The sequence below is a fragment of the Oncorhynchus nerka genome, linkage group LG28, assembly GCF_034236695.1.
Source record: "Oncorhynchus nerka isolate Pitt River linkage group LG28, Oner_Uvic_2.0, whole genome shotgun sequence".
Taxonomy (NCBI): Eukaryota; Metazoa; Chordata; class Actinopteri; order Salmoniformes; family Salmonidae; genus Oncorhynchus; species Oncorhynchus nerka.
In genome coordinates, this window is record NC_088423.1 from 4,409,193 (window position 1) to 4,422,914 (window position 13,722).

At 41.5% G+C, this 13,722-nt stretch overlaps 1 protein-coding gene across 1 annotated transcript in view; it reads right to left on the reverse strand.

Moving 5' to 3' along the window:
* Window positions 1–4,267: 4,267 nt before the first annotated feature.
* LOC115119233 (endothelial PAS domain-containing protein 1-like) overlaps window positions 4,268–13,722 on the reverse strand; it is a 97,658-nt gene continuing 88,203 nt past the window's right edge. Inside the window, 1 exon segment of the mRNA XM_065012605.1 lies at window positions 4,268–13,463. Within this exon segment, the coding sequence (XP_064868677.1) occupies window positions 13,312–13,463 (152 nt within the window). The 3' untranslated portion in view covers window positions 4,268–13,311.

The window sequence follows — 13,722 nt, forward strand, 5'->3', positions numbered from 1 at the left end:
GGAGACTGAAAAGATTTGGCATGGGTCTACAGATCCTCAAAAGGTTCTACAGCTGCACCATCGAGAGCATGGTTGCATCACCGCCTGGTATAGCAACTGCTCGACATCTGACCGTAAGGCACTACAGAGGGTAGTGCAAATGGCCCAGTACACTACCGGGGCCAAGCTTCCTGCCATCCAGGACCTATATAATAGGCAGTGTCAGAGGAAAGTCCATACAATTGTCAGACTCCAGTCACCCAAGTTAGAGACTGTTTACTCTGCTACCGCATGGCAAGCGGTACTGGAGCGCCATGTCTCGGACCAAAAGGCTCCTCAACAGCTTCTACCCCTAAGCCATAGACTGCTGAACAAATCATAAAATTGACACCAGACAATTTACATTGAGCCAACCCCCTTTTGTACACTGCTGCTACACGCTGTTTGTTTGTTACCTATGCACATTCACTTCGCCCCCACCTACATGTTCAGATTACCTCACCTATAACCTGTACCTCCGCACACTGACTCGGTACTGGTGCCCCTGTATATACAGTCTTGGCCAAAAGTTTTGAGAATGACACAAATATTAATATTTGTGTCATTCTCAAAACTTTTGGCAATTTGCATACACTCCAGAATGTTATGAAGATTGATCAGCTGAATTGCAATTAATTGCAAAGTCCCTCTTTGCTATGCAAATTACATTAATCCCCCCCCCAAAAAATCCACTGCATTTCAGCCCTGCAACAAAAGGACCAGCTGACATCATGTCAGTGATTATCTCGTTAACACAGGTGTGAATGTTAAAATATTGACCCTTTGCATCAACTTCATGTAATTGTCAATAAAAGCCTTTGACACATGAAATGCTTGTAATTATACTTCAGATTTCCAAAGTAACATTTGACAAAAATATCTAAAGATACTGAACTTGTTGAACTAGCCTTGTTGGTTAAGGGCTTGTAAGTAAGCATTTCACGGTGAAATCTACACTTGTTGTATTCGGCGCATGTGACAAATAAAGCTTGATTTTGATTTCACTTTCATGTAGAAAATAGTAAAAATATAGAAAATACCTTGAATGAGTTGGGGTGTCCAAACTTTTGACTGGTACTCTATATATAATTTTTAAGTCCAGTAATGGTATGTAATAACTACAGATGGCCCCTTTAAGTCTATCAAAAGTGTGCAAGTTTGAGCATGTGTCCATTAGGCCTTTGGAATAGGCATGAATTAATTTATCAGCATGAATTAGATTGAGCAATAAAAGCCACACTTTTATTCCGTAGGCTTGGATCCAAACTATGCAGCTGTTGCAAGAGCACATTTTTCAATGACTGCCCACTAGTTTCAAAAACAATGATTGACAGGCAGCTTAAACTTCTTGAGTTCAACTACATATTTAGATTTGTGAACAGCCATCCACAACAACCACAATCAGTGAGGCGCAAATAGCTAAATGAGAGAGCAGCAGCAGTGTGATTGACATCAAATGCGCTATGTAGATATCAATAATAAGTTATCTCCGTATCGTCGTAGACTACACGGCTACTGTCATCCTTGCCTCCAAGCGTTTACTCAAACTGGATCATCTTTGGTTGCCGACAGCAGTCACACCATTGGAAGACATAGCTTGTACTGTAGCCTACAAAAGCCTATTCCTGCTCTTTTCTCTGCGCTTCATCAAACACATTGCGTGTGTCATCATAGTGGTATCTGACTTCGCTCAGGTGGAACAAACTTAAAATTGTGCCTTTTTTCAATGTTGATTTGAATGTCATTGAGAAAACAGAGAAGTGTCAAATATTTTTTTACGCAAACATCCTTTCTGAATTTAAAAGTAATTCTCGAGAATCTAGTTTTTCAAAAGTATCAGTAATCTGATTGCAATATTTGTTGCTGGTAACGGATTACAGTTACTGTTTTTTGTAATCAGTTACTCCCCAACCATGAGTACAGGGCAGGAATGTTCCTTTAATTGAATTAATGCCCGAAACAGCCCAACGTTCTGAAGCTGTTTCTCCTCTCCCCTGGCAGACTTCAGGCCAGAGGGGGCAGGGGTGAGTGATCTATCAAGAGGAGCTTCCAAACCAGACAGGCCCGTCGTCTCCCTCGTCCTAGGGAACCAACACTGATGAACCCCTCTGTCCGGGTGAAATGTGGAAGAGAGGAAGAGGGAGAGGAGAGGAGAGGAGGCAAGCCCTGAGGCTATTCTCTCAATGCCTGCATGGATGGATGGAGGGAGGGATGATAGATCAAATTTCATTTGTAACATGCGCCGAATTCAACAGGTATTCCGTGAGCTATTTACTTACAAGCCCTTAACCAACAATGCAGTTCAATAAATAGAGTTTACAAATGAACTAAAGTAAAAAATTAAAAAAATCTTTCTTTTATCGATGGTGGTTATGATATCGCTTAGGACCTTGAGCGTGGCTAAGCCATGACCAGCTCTGAAACCAGATTGCATAGTGGAGAAAGTAAGGTGGGATTCGAAATGGTCGGTGATCTGTTTGTTAACTTGGCTTTACATTTTACATTTAAGTCATTTAGCAGACGCTCTTATCCAGAGCGACTTACAAATTGGTGCTTTCACCTTATGACATCCAGTGGAACAGCCACTTTACAATAGTGCATCTAGGTCTTTTAAGGGGGGGGGGGGGGGGGAGAAGGATTACTTTATCCTATCCTAGGTATTCCTTAAAGAGGTGGGGTTTCAGGTGTCTCCGGAAGGTGGTGATTGACTCCGCTGTCCTGGCGTCGTGAGGGAGTTTGTTCCACCATTGGGGGGCCAGAGCAGCGAACAGTTTTGACTGGGCTGAGCGGGAACTGTACTTCCTCAGTGGTAGGGAGGCGAGCAGGCCAGAGGTGGATGAACGCAGTGCCCTTGTTTGGGTGTAGGGCCTGATCAGAGCCTGGAGGTAGTGAGGTGCCGTTCCCCTCAAAGGCAGGGCAGGATGGATATAGGTCTGTAATAGTTTGTGTCTAGAGTGTCTCCCCCTTTGAAGAGGGGGATGACCGCGGCAGCTTTCCAATTTTTAGGGATCTCAGACGATACAAAAGAGAGGTTGAATAGGCTAGTAATAGGGGTTGCAACAATTTTGGTGGATCATTTTTAGAAAGAGAGGGTCCAGATTGTCTAGCCCAGCTGATTTGTAGGGGGGCTTGGGCAAGTTGCTGCAGGGGGTGCTGAGATGTTGGCAGGGGTAGGGGTAGCCAGGTGGAAAGCATGGCCAGCCGTAGAAAAATGCTTATTGAAACTATCGATTATCGTAGATTTATCGGTGGTGACAGTGTTTCATATCCATCTGCAGTGGGCAGATGGGGGGAGGTGGTCTTATTCTCCATGGACTTCACAGTGTCTCAAAACGTTTTGGAATTAGTGCTACAGGATGCAAATTTCTGTTTTCACAGACCTGGATAGTAAGATGGAACTCTGCAGGCTATCTCTGCATTAGATTGCAACTCCGCCCCCTTTAGCAGTTCTATCTTGTCGGAAAATGTTATAGTTAGGGATGGAAATTGGCCTTCCTAAGCCAGGAATCAGACACGGCCACAACAGGCACTTGTCAGTGTTGTCCAACTCATGCTAACCCTGCCACAGCAGGAAGCATCAATTTTAGTGTATCAAGAACTGCAACGCTGCTGGGTTTTTCACACTTAACATTTTCCCGTGTGTATGAAGAATGGTCTTCCACCCAAAGGACATCCAGACATCCAACTTGGTTAGAGTGTTGGGCCAGTAACCGAAAGGTTGCTAGATCGAATCCCAGAGCTGACAAGGTAAAAATATGTTGTCCTGCCCGTGAACAAGGCAGTTAACCCACTGTTCCTAGGCTGTCATTGTAAATAAGAATGTGTTCTTAACACACTTGCCTAGTTAAATAAAGGTTCAATCAAAAATAAAAGACTTGACCCAACTGTGGGAAGCATTGGAGTCAACATGGGCCAGTATCCCTGTGGAACGCTTTCGACACCTTGAAAGAGTCCATGCCCCGACGAATTGAGGCTGTTCTGAGGGTAAAAGGGGTTAAACTCAATATTAGGAAGGTGTTGCTCATGTTTTGTACACTCAGTGTACATTCCATATAGAATATAAGGTGTTTTCAGTCTTTATGAAGTTCCTGTCTTATATTTTAGAATTTTGGCTTTCCAATTGAAGGTGTTGTGCATTATTATGCATTAGGTATAGCTCATTATTATTATTGTAAATGTGCCTATGTGTTATGAAGGGAGTATAGGAAGTGTTGATACAGGGAAGAGAACACATGTATCACATCACAAATGCAGATCAGTACACTTTAATAAGAAATCAGTGCAGAAATACATCTTATTGGGTTAAATTCCCTATACAGTAATAACAAAATGAATAACAATATAATGAATTCTATATAAATCATAGGATCATCTAAAATAACTAAGACATCCAAAAATGTAATGGATAAAAGCAGAAAAAACAACCCTCATTATATTTAGTAGCCTAGAATGCTGATATTGCCTTTAAAGAGGATGAGAACTGAGATTGTTCAATTATTCATATTGCTAAATGTTGTTTTTTGGCCCTTGAAGTGTCACAGTAGCTACAGCTAGGACTGGTGCTACGCCTTGTTTCTGCAGTTATTTTGTGACTTCCCTCTAGCCAACTCTTCTCACATACCGGAACTCAATTTAGGCCAAATCACATCTGCAGTTCTATCTGACATCTCAGCCTTGACTCATCTCCGTCAGGAACAGGAGCATGGCCTGCAAGGTGGAGAACTTTAACTTTATCTTACTTTGGTTTTTCTATCGCTTAAAATTCAAGTAATAACAAGAGATTTTAACTCAAATAAGTTTAAAATCACAAATGCAAAGCATGGAATTTTTCATGCTTTTATCTGTTAAATACTGCATATTTGTGCATATAGGGACCAACACCAGAAATGGTTCAGCTAATGGAGTGGTCTGATCTAACTATCGGTAACTCATTTATGTACTCCTCCTCATTCCCATAGAATAAATAAATATATGAAATTATACATCCCATCATTTTATCCTTGTGTTTATTTATCTGGAACATGGCTAATTTAAGGAAACGTTCCACATTCCATTCACTTTGGCTCAACGACAACAAGGATCTTATTTTCTCATGTCTTTGGAGGAACTCACGGCATCTATATTTCCATTAACAGTGGAAACAATATTTGGTCTAAAATGTTCTAAGGTTGACAGGATAGCTAAACTTGACAGGGCTGATCCTAAAATTGAACGTGGGAGGGAAAGAGAGAGGGAGATAGAGGGAAAGAGAGAGGATGACAGAGAGGGAGGGAGAGAGGGAGGGAAAGAGAGAGGATGACAGAGAGGGAGGGAGAGAAAGCAATGAGCTGAATAATGTGTGAAGTAGCGTGGAGAGATAAGTGCATCAGTCAGTTCAGCACCACAGTCCCTCTCTATATGTCAGTCACAGTTCAGCACCACAGTCCCTCTCTATATGTCAGTCACAGTTCAGCACCACAGTCCCTCTCTATATGTCAGTCACAGTTCAGCACCACAGTCCCTCTCTATATGTCAGTCACAGTTCAGCACCACAGTCCCTCTCTATATGTCAGTCACAGTTCAGCACCACAGTCCCTCTCTATATGTCAGTCACAGTTCAGCACCACAGTCCCTCTCTATCTGTCCCTCAGCTCTCCGTCTTACTTCTGTCACTGTCTCACCATTTGTTCCAACAGGTCCCAACAGGTCCCAAAAGGTTTCAACAGAATTCTGCCACCCATTGCTCTACATGTAACTATTACTGAGTCTAACACAGAAATAATCTGAGGTTCAACCGTTTTGATTTTGAGATTTGTGTATCGACCACAGGAGGCTGGTGGCACCTTAATTGGGGAAGGCGGGCACGTGGTAATGGCTGGAGCGGAATATGTGGAAAGGTATCAAAAACACCAAACCAATGATTTCCATGTGTTTTATGCCATTCCGTTCACTCCGTTCCAGCCATTATTATTATCCGTCCTCCCCTCAGCAGCCTCCACTGGTATTGACAAAACATATGCTACCAAGAGGTCAAGGGAAGTGCCTGAGTATTTGATATTGACGGTTGGTCGTTAAAGTTCTCACACACTGGGGGCACACTGGTTGAATCAACATTGTTTCCACCTCATTTCAATGAAATGATGTTGGACCAATGTAGGACAGACATATCACCCTCACTGATTAACACCCTCTGCACCACATTACAGCCTCTTATTATTGAACTACCCAAACCCACATGAAATCCTGAGAACGATGGTCATGATAATGCACAGCCCCATTTCACAAGGATCTGTACACAATTCCTGGAAGCTGAAAATGTCCCCGTTCTTCCATGGCCTTCATAGTCACCAGACATGTCACCTATTGAGCATGTTTTGGATGCTCTGGATTGACGTGTACGACAGCGTGTTCCAGTTCCCTCCAATATCCAACAACTTCACACAGCCACTGAAGAGGAGTGGGACAACATTCCACAGGCCACAACCAACAGCCTGATTCAACTTTTGAAAAGGATGTGTGTCACGCTGCATGAGGCAAGATACTGACTGGTTTTCTGATCCATGCCCTACTTTTTTAATGGTGTCTGTGAGCAAATATGCATATCTATATTCCCAGTCATGTGAAATAAATAGATTAGGGCCTAATTAATTTAGTTCAATTGACTGATTTCCTATATGAACTCTAACTCAGTAAAATCTTTCATTTGACGTTAATATTTTTGTTCAGTATAATTTGGTTGGAGGCAATGATTCTCCATTACTGTGTAATTTATTTAAGTTTCAGGTGCCTACAGGGTAAAAATAGCCATTCAACATTCTGCTCCATTGCACCTCCATTGTAAAGTGCAAGGGTGCCAATATATTTGACCACATCTGTAGGTCGACGTAGTGAATCAGATTCTTTATCCTTCTAGAATTGTCTCCTCAAAACATCTCTCGTTATCACAACTAGGGGAGGTCTACACTGGACTAATGACATATTCTCAACATAATTACATATAGTCAACATACCGGATCTTAAGCTAGGGCTCGCCAAGCTAAACATCAGGATTTGTATAGTGTGGGTTTTATTGGACGTCTATGTTTACAGAGACAATCTGTGCATTTGAAGGGCATAACACTGGGCTGAGTCAACATTGAGACAACCTTAAGGCAATGTTAAGGCAAATTACAGTGAGCTCAAAGTATTGGGACAGTGCATTTGTTGTTGTTATTCTGTCTCTGTACTCCAGGACTTTGGATTATAAAATAATACAATGACTATGATGTTAAAGTGCAGACTGTCAGCTTTCATTTGAGGGTATTTCATCCATATCGGTTGAACCGTTTAGGAATTACAGCACTTTTTGAACATAGTCCCCCCCCATTTTATTTGACCAAAGGTTTTGGGGCAAATTCACTTATGTGTATGGTGCCCTACCAAGTAAAGAGTTCATGTCATTTTTGCTACATTAAATACATGCTTAATCATGTGGACAAGTATCCTGCCTCTATTGTATTGTGTTTTGGAGAAAATGGGGGTCATGTTAGCAGTAACTGCACAAAGTAAACCAAGGTAAATAAATAAAAGCCATTTTTCTCAGTTCCACGCTATGAGCAGTTACTACCTTTTTGCTTGGTAGGGCAGTATTAAAGTAGTCAAAAGTTTAGTATTTGGTCCCATATTCCTAGTACGCATTGATTACATCAAGCTTGTGACTCTACAAACTTGTTGGATGCATTTGCAGTTTATTTTGGTTGAGTTTCAGAGTATTTTGTGCGCAATAGAAGTTAATGCTAAATAATGTACTGTGTCATTTTGGTCACATTGTAAATAATTATAAAATCTGTTTCTAAACACTTCTACATTAATGTGGATGCTACAATGATTATGAATAGTCCTGAATTCATTGTGAATAATGATGAGTGGGAAAGTTCCAGATGCACAAATCTCATACCTCCAAGACATGCTAACCTCTCACATTAAAATAAAAGGGGAGGTTATCATTTTTGAGGGTGTATGATATTTGTGCGTCTGTAACTTTGCACAACTAGTGCTGTAATTCCTAAATGGTTCACCCAATATGGATAAAAATACCCTCAAATTGAAGCTGACAGTCTGCACTTTGACCTCATTATGTTATATAATATATCAAATCCAAAGTGCTGGATTACAGAGCTAAAACAACAACAAATGTGTCACTATCCCAATCCTGTTGGAGCTATAAATCACCTTTAAAGACAATGTCAGCAAGAAAAATAAACAACAACATCAAAATACAGTGTTAATAAAAGTGGATCCAATAAACATATAAAGATTCCTCTACAAATGCTAGATGGTTATATCTATAAAGCACCATCACCTTTTTAGATACTGTTGAAAGAGATGACTTTATATCTATACATAAAGCATCAGCACCTTTTTAGATACTGTTGAAAGAGATGACTTTATATCTATACATCGAGCATCAGCACATTTTTAGATACTGTTGAAAGAGATTACTTTATATCTATACATAAAGCATCAGCACCTTTTTAGATACTGTTGAAAGAGATGACTTTATATCTATACATAAAGCATCAGCACCTTTTTAGATACTGTTGAAAGAGATGACTTTATATCTATACATAGAGCATCAGCACATTTTTAGATACTGTTGAAAGAGATTACTTTATATCTATACATAGAGCATCAGCACATTTTTAGATACTGTTGAAAGAGATTACTTTATATCTATACATAAAGCATCAGCACCTTTTTAGATACTGTTGAAAGAGATTACTGTGTCAATTTCAATTGTTTACAATATTCAAAATTATACAGTACCTGTCAAAAGTTTGGACACACCTACTCATTCAAGTAAAACTGAAACACATATGGAATCATGTAATAACCAAAAAAGTGTTAAACAAATCTAAATAGATTTTAAATTCTTGTAGCCGTCCTTTGACTTGATGAGAGCTTTGCACACTCTTGGCATTCTCTCAACCTGCTTCATGTTATTCTACAATGTAGAAAATAATAAAAATACAGAAAAACCCTTGAATGAGTAGGGGAGTCCAAACCTCTGACTGGTACTGTGTATCTTTCATATTTTTTTCTCTCAATTTTCTTTTTTCTTTAAAGCGCAATAACAGATCACTACTGGCCTGCCATGTAATTCATTATACTTGTACAAAAAAAGACACCAGCACTATGGAGTAACATCTAAAACACAGGAATACAATCTGTATCTACCGGGTAGATAAGACAAAGTACCAAGACACTAAAACACTATCTTGACATTATAGTAGAAACTTTCGAGCTTATGTCTTTAAATGTACTGTATATGTGTGTACAAAGCTAAAGTCAAAATGTAAAGGGGTTAGCACACAAAGACAAATACCTTCAAAAAAGAGAAAGAGACAGGAAGAAAGAGAAGGAATCCATAAAAACTGTCTGAATGTCGATAGCCTCACCTCTTAAACTAAGGGCTAAAGTCTATCAGATCTGTGCTAGCCGACACCCTCATAGCAGTTGTACTGGTGGTGTTGGAGGTGGAACTGCATTAGAGCTATCAAATCCACAAGCGGCTCCTGGCATTATACCCCAAGCGGACGTTGCCATTGGCTGCATGGAGTCACATTAAGAGAACTCCCTTGCAGCTTTGTTTAAAAGTTCTAACACTGGAATGTGAGATGTAATCTACACCATTAGGATGATAGAAACCCTCATGATTTCAGCATCATTATTTCTATATATAATACACTTTCTTCTTCTGAACTTCTAACGGGAGTGGGACGGGTGGGTCTTCCTGACAATGACCAGCAGCCACTCTGTTTTGACAGCTCCAACGCAGTTAACCCTCCGACACCACCAAAGCATCAGCTACCACCCGGTTACTCATCCCTGCACCTTACAGGCTGCTGCACTATATACATAGACATGGAATCACTGGCTACTTGAATACTGTTTAAATACTGCTTTACTCATTTCATATGTATATACTGTATTCAATTCCACTGTATTTTAGTCAAAGCCACTCTGACATTGCTCGTCCTAATATTTATATATTTCTTAATTCCATTATTTTACTTTGTATTTGTGTGTATTATTGTGAATTGTTAGATACTACTGCAATGTTGGAGCTAGTGTCAGCTATAGCCAGTTAACGTTTGATATGATTGAATCTAGACCACAGGCATCTAGTAGCACCTTAATTGGGGAGGATGGACTCATAGTAATGGATGGAATGGAATGGTATCGACCATTCCAATCACTTCATTCCAGTCATTATTATGCACTGTCCTTCTCTCACCAGCCTCTTGTGATCAAGGCCAAAGTCTCCCTGATCCTGATATGACCTCTAATGCCATAACAAAGGCACCAAAAGTAGGACTATTCTCTCAATGTAAAGGCATGCTCTGATTTGACCAATCAATTTCATGGCCTGACAAGCACTGTAACTATCCAGTGAAAAACATGCAAACAGACACCAGTCAAAGGCAGTGAGAGACAGACTAGGTCAATGGGATTGAAGGAAGGTAGACGGTAAGGGAAAAGGAAGGAAAACCCCAGATATCATGCTGACAGTAGATAATGTACCATCCAGATTTTAGACGGTTATGTTTTTTAATTTGTCTCTAACAGCGCCAAATGGACGGACGGACAGGCAGACAGACAGACAGACAGACAGACGGACAGAGGGGGAGAGATTGTGAAAGAGGAAAAGTATGACATCCGCCTGCTACAGATCACACAACTGGGGGGACAACATAGACCTTGAGATCAATGAAACAGAAATAGACTCAGAACTAAAAATTCCTCCTCCCACAGGAGGCTGGTGGCACCTTAATTGGGGAGAATGGTGGGTAATGGCTGGAATGGAATTATCAGACACATCAAACACATGGTTTCTATGTGTTTTAATGAGTTCCAATCCAGCCATTATTATGACCCGTCCTCCCCTCCCCAGCCTCCTGTGGTATATAATTTATGATGATAAAGATGACAAAATAGAAAACACATGTTTTTCTAATGATACATAGAGGCAGTAGGGTGGATGGATGAAGAGGAGGATTAGCCGATGGAACAGGTTCATATGGGGCTTGGTATGGTCGGGTGGGGTAAGGTGTGGAGGAGTAGTACTACAGTTGAAGTCGGAAGTTTACATACATCTTAGCCAAATACATTTAAACTCAGTTTTTCACAATTCCTGACATTTAATTCCCTGTCTTAGGTTAATTAGGATCACCAATGTGAAATGTCAGAATAATAGTAGAGAGAATTATTTATTTAAGCTTATATTTCTTTCATCACATTCCCAGTGGGTCAGAAGTTTATATACACTCAATTAGTATTTGGTAGTTTTGCTTTTAAACTGTTTTTTCTTGGGTCAAACGTTTCGGGTAGCCTTCCACAGGCTTCCCACAATAAGTTGGGTGAATTTTAGCCCATTCCTCCTGACAGAGCTGGTGTAACTGAGTCAGGATTGTAGGCATCCTTGCTCGCACACGCTTTTTCAGTTCTACCCACACATTTTCTATAGGATTGAGGTCAGGGCTTTGTGATGGCCACTCCAATACCTTGACTTTGTTGTCCTTAAGCCATTTTGCCACAAGTTTGTAAGTATGCTTGGGGCCATTATCCATTTGGAAGACCCATTTGTGACCAAGCTTTAACTTCCTGACTGATGTCTTGAGATGTTGCTTCAATATATCCACATACTTTTCCCGCCTCATGATGCCATCTATTTTGTGAAGTGAACCAGTCCCTCCTGCAGCAAATCACCGCCACAACATGATGCTGCCACCTCCATGCTTCACGGTTGGGAGGAGGTTCTTTGGCTTGCAAGCGTCCCCCTTTTTCCTCCAAACATAACGATGGTCATTATGGCCAAACAGTTTTATTTTTGTTTCATCAGACCAGAGTACATTTCTCCAAAAGTATGATCTTTGTCCCCATGTGCAGTTGCAAACCGTAGTCTGGCTTTTTTATGGCGGTTTTCGAGCAGTGGCTTCTTCCTTGCTGAGCGGTCTTTCAGGTTATGTCAATATAGGACTCGTTTTACTGTGGATATAGACACTTTTGTACCTGTTTCCTCCAGCATCTTAAAAGGGTCCTTTGCTGTTGTTCTGGGATTGATTTGCACTTTTCACACCAAAGTATGTTCATCTCTAGAAGACAGAATCTCCTTCCTGAGCGGTATGATGGCTGAGTGGTCCCATGGTGTTTATACTTGCGTACTATCGTTTGTATAGATGAACGTGGTACCTTCAGGCGCTTGGAAATTGCTCCCAAGGATGAACCAGACTTGTGGAGGTCTTCAAAAAAAAAATTCTGAGGTCTTGGCTGATTTCTTTAGATTTTCCCATGATGTCAAGCAAAGAGGCACTGAGTTTGAAGGTAGGCTTTGAAATACATCCACAGGTACACCTCCAATTGACTCAAATGATGTCATTTAGCCTTAACAGAAGCTTCTAAAGCCATGACATAATTTTCCAAGCTGTTTAAAGGCACAGTCAACTTAGTGTATGCAAACTTCTGACCCACTGGAATTGTGATAAAGTGAATTGTAAGTTAAATAATGTGTCTGTAAACAATTGTTGGAAAAATGACTTGCGTCATGTACAAAGTAGATGTCCTAACCGACTTGCCAAAACTATAGTTTGTTAACAAGAAATTTGTGTAGTGGTTGAAAAACGAGTTTTAATGACCAACCTAATTGTATGTAAACGTCCGTCTTAAACTGTATCTTGAATGTGCTAGGCCTTTGGGGCAGGGGTGGGGGCTTGGCTGAGGCCTCAGTCAGGGTTGTAAAGAGGTCTAAATTGTATTGTTTAAGGCTATTGGAGGGTAAGGGTGGGGTTGAAGATGGATATATCTAGGTAGGGTAGGGGAGGGTAAAGTTGGGGAGGGGGTATAGGTCTGGGTCTAGGTAGCCACATCCAAGGGAAGGTAGGGGGTTAGGGGGTGTAGGGCTGGGTCTAGGTAGCCTGGTCCAGGGTAGGGTTGGGGAGTAAGGGGTGTAGGGCTGGGTCTAGGTAGCCTGGTCAAGGGTACGGTAGTGGAGTAGGGGGTGTAGGGCTCGGTCTAGGTGGCCTGATCCAGGGTAGGGTAGGGAAGTAGGGGGTGTAAGGCTGGGTCTAGGTGGCCTGGTCCAGGGTAGGCTAGGGGAGTAGGGGGTGTAGGGCTGGGTCTAGGTAGCCTGATCCAGGGTAGGGTAGGGGAGTAGGGGGTGTAGGGCTGGGTCTAGTTGGCCTGGTCCAGGGTAGGGTAGGGGAGTAGGGGTGTAGGGCTGGGTCTAGGTGGCCTGGTCCAGGGTAGGGTAGGAGAGTAGAGGGTGTAGGGCTGGGTCTAGGTGGCCTGGTCCAGGGCTCTCAGCAGGTCACTGCCCTGCAGCAGGTGTAGGTTGCCCTGGAGAGGGACGTTGACCTCACAGTCGTAGCGGGTGAGCTCTGGCAGACAATAGGTCTCAATGGATGGGCCCAACAGCCGACTGGCAACCCCTACACACACAACAAAGTCAGTCCATCATTGGTTAGTAGGTAAGTTATTTTGGAGTCACTGTTATTGTAAATAGTTATTGAATATGTTTCTAAACACATTAATGTGGATGCTACCATAATTACGCATAATCCTGAAATTAATTGTGAATAATGATGAGTGTGAAAGTTAGACACACAAATATCATATCCCCAACACATGCTAACCTCTCACCATTACAATAACAGGGGAGGTTATACATTGTGAGGGGGTATGATATTT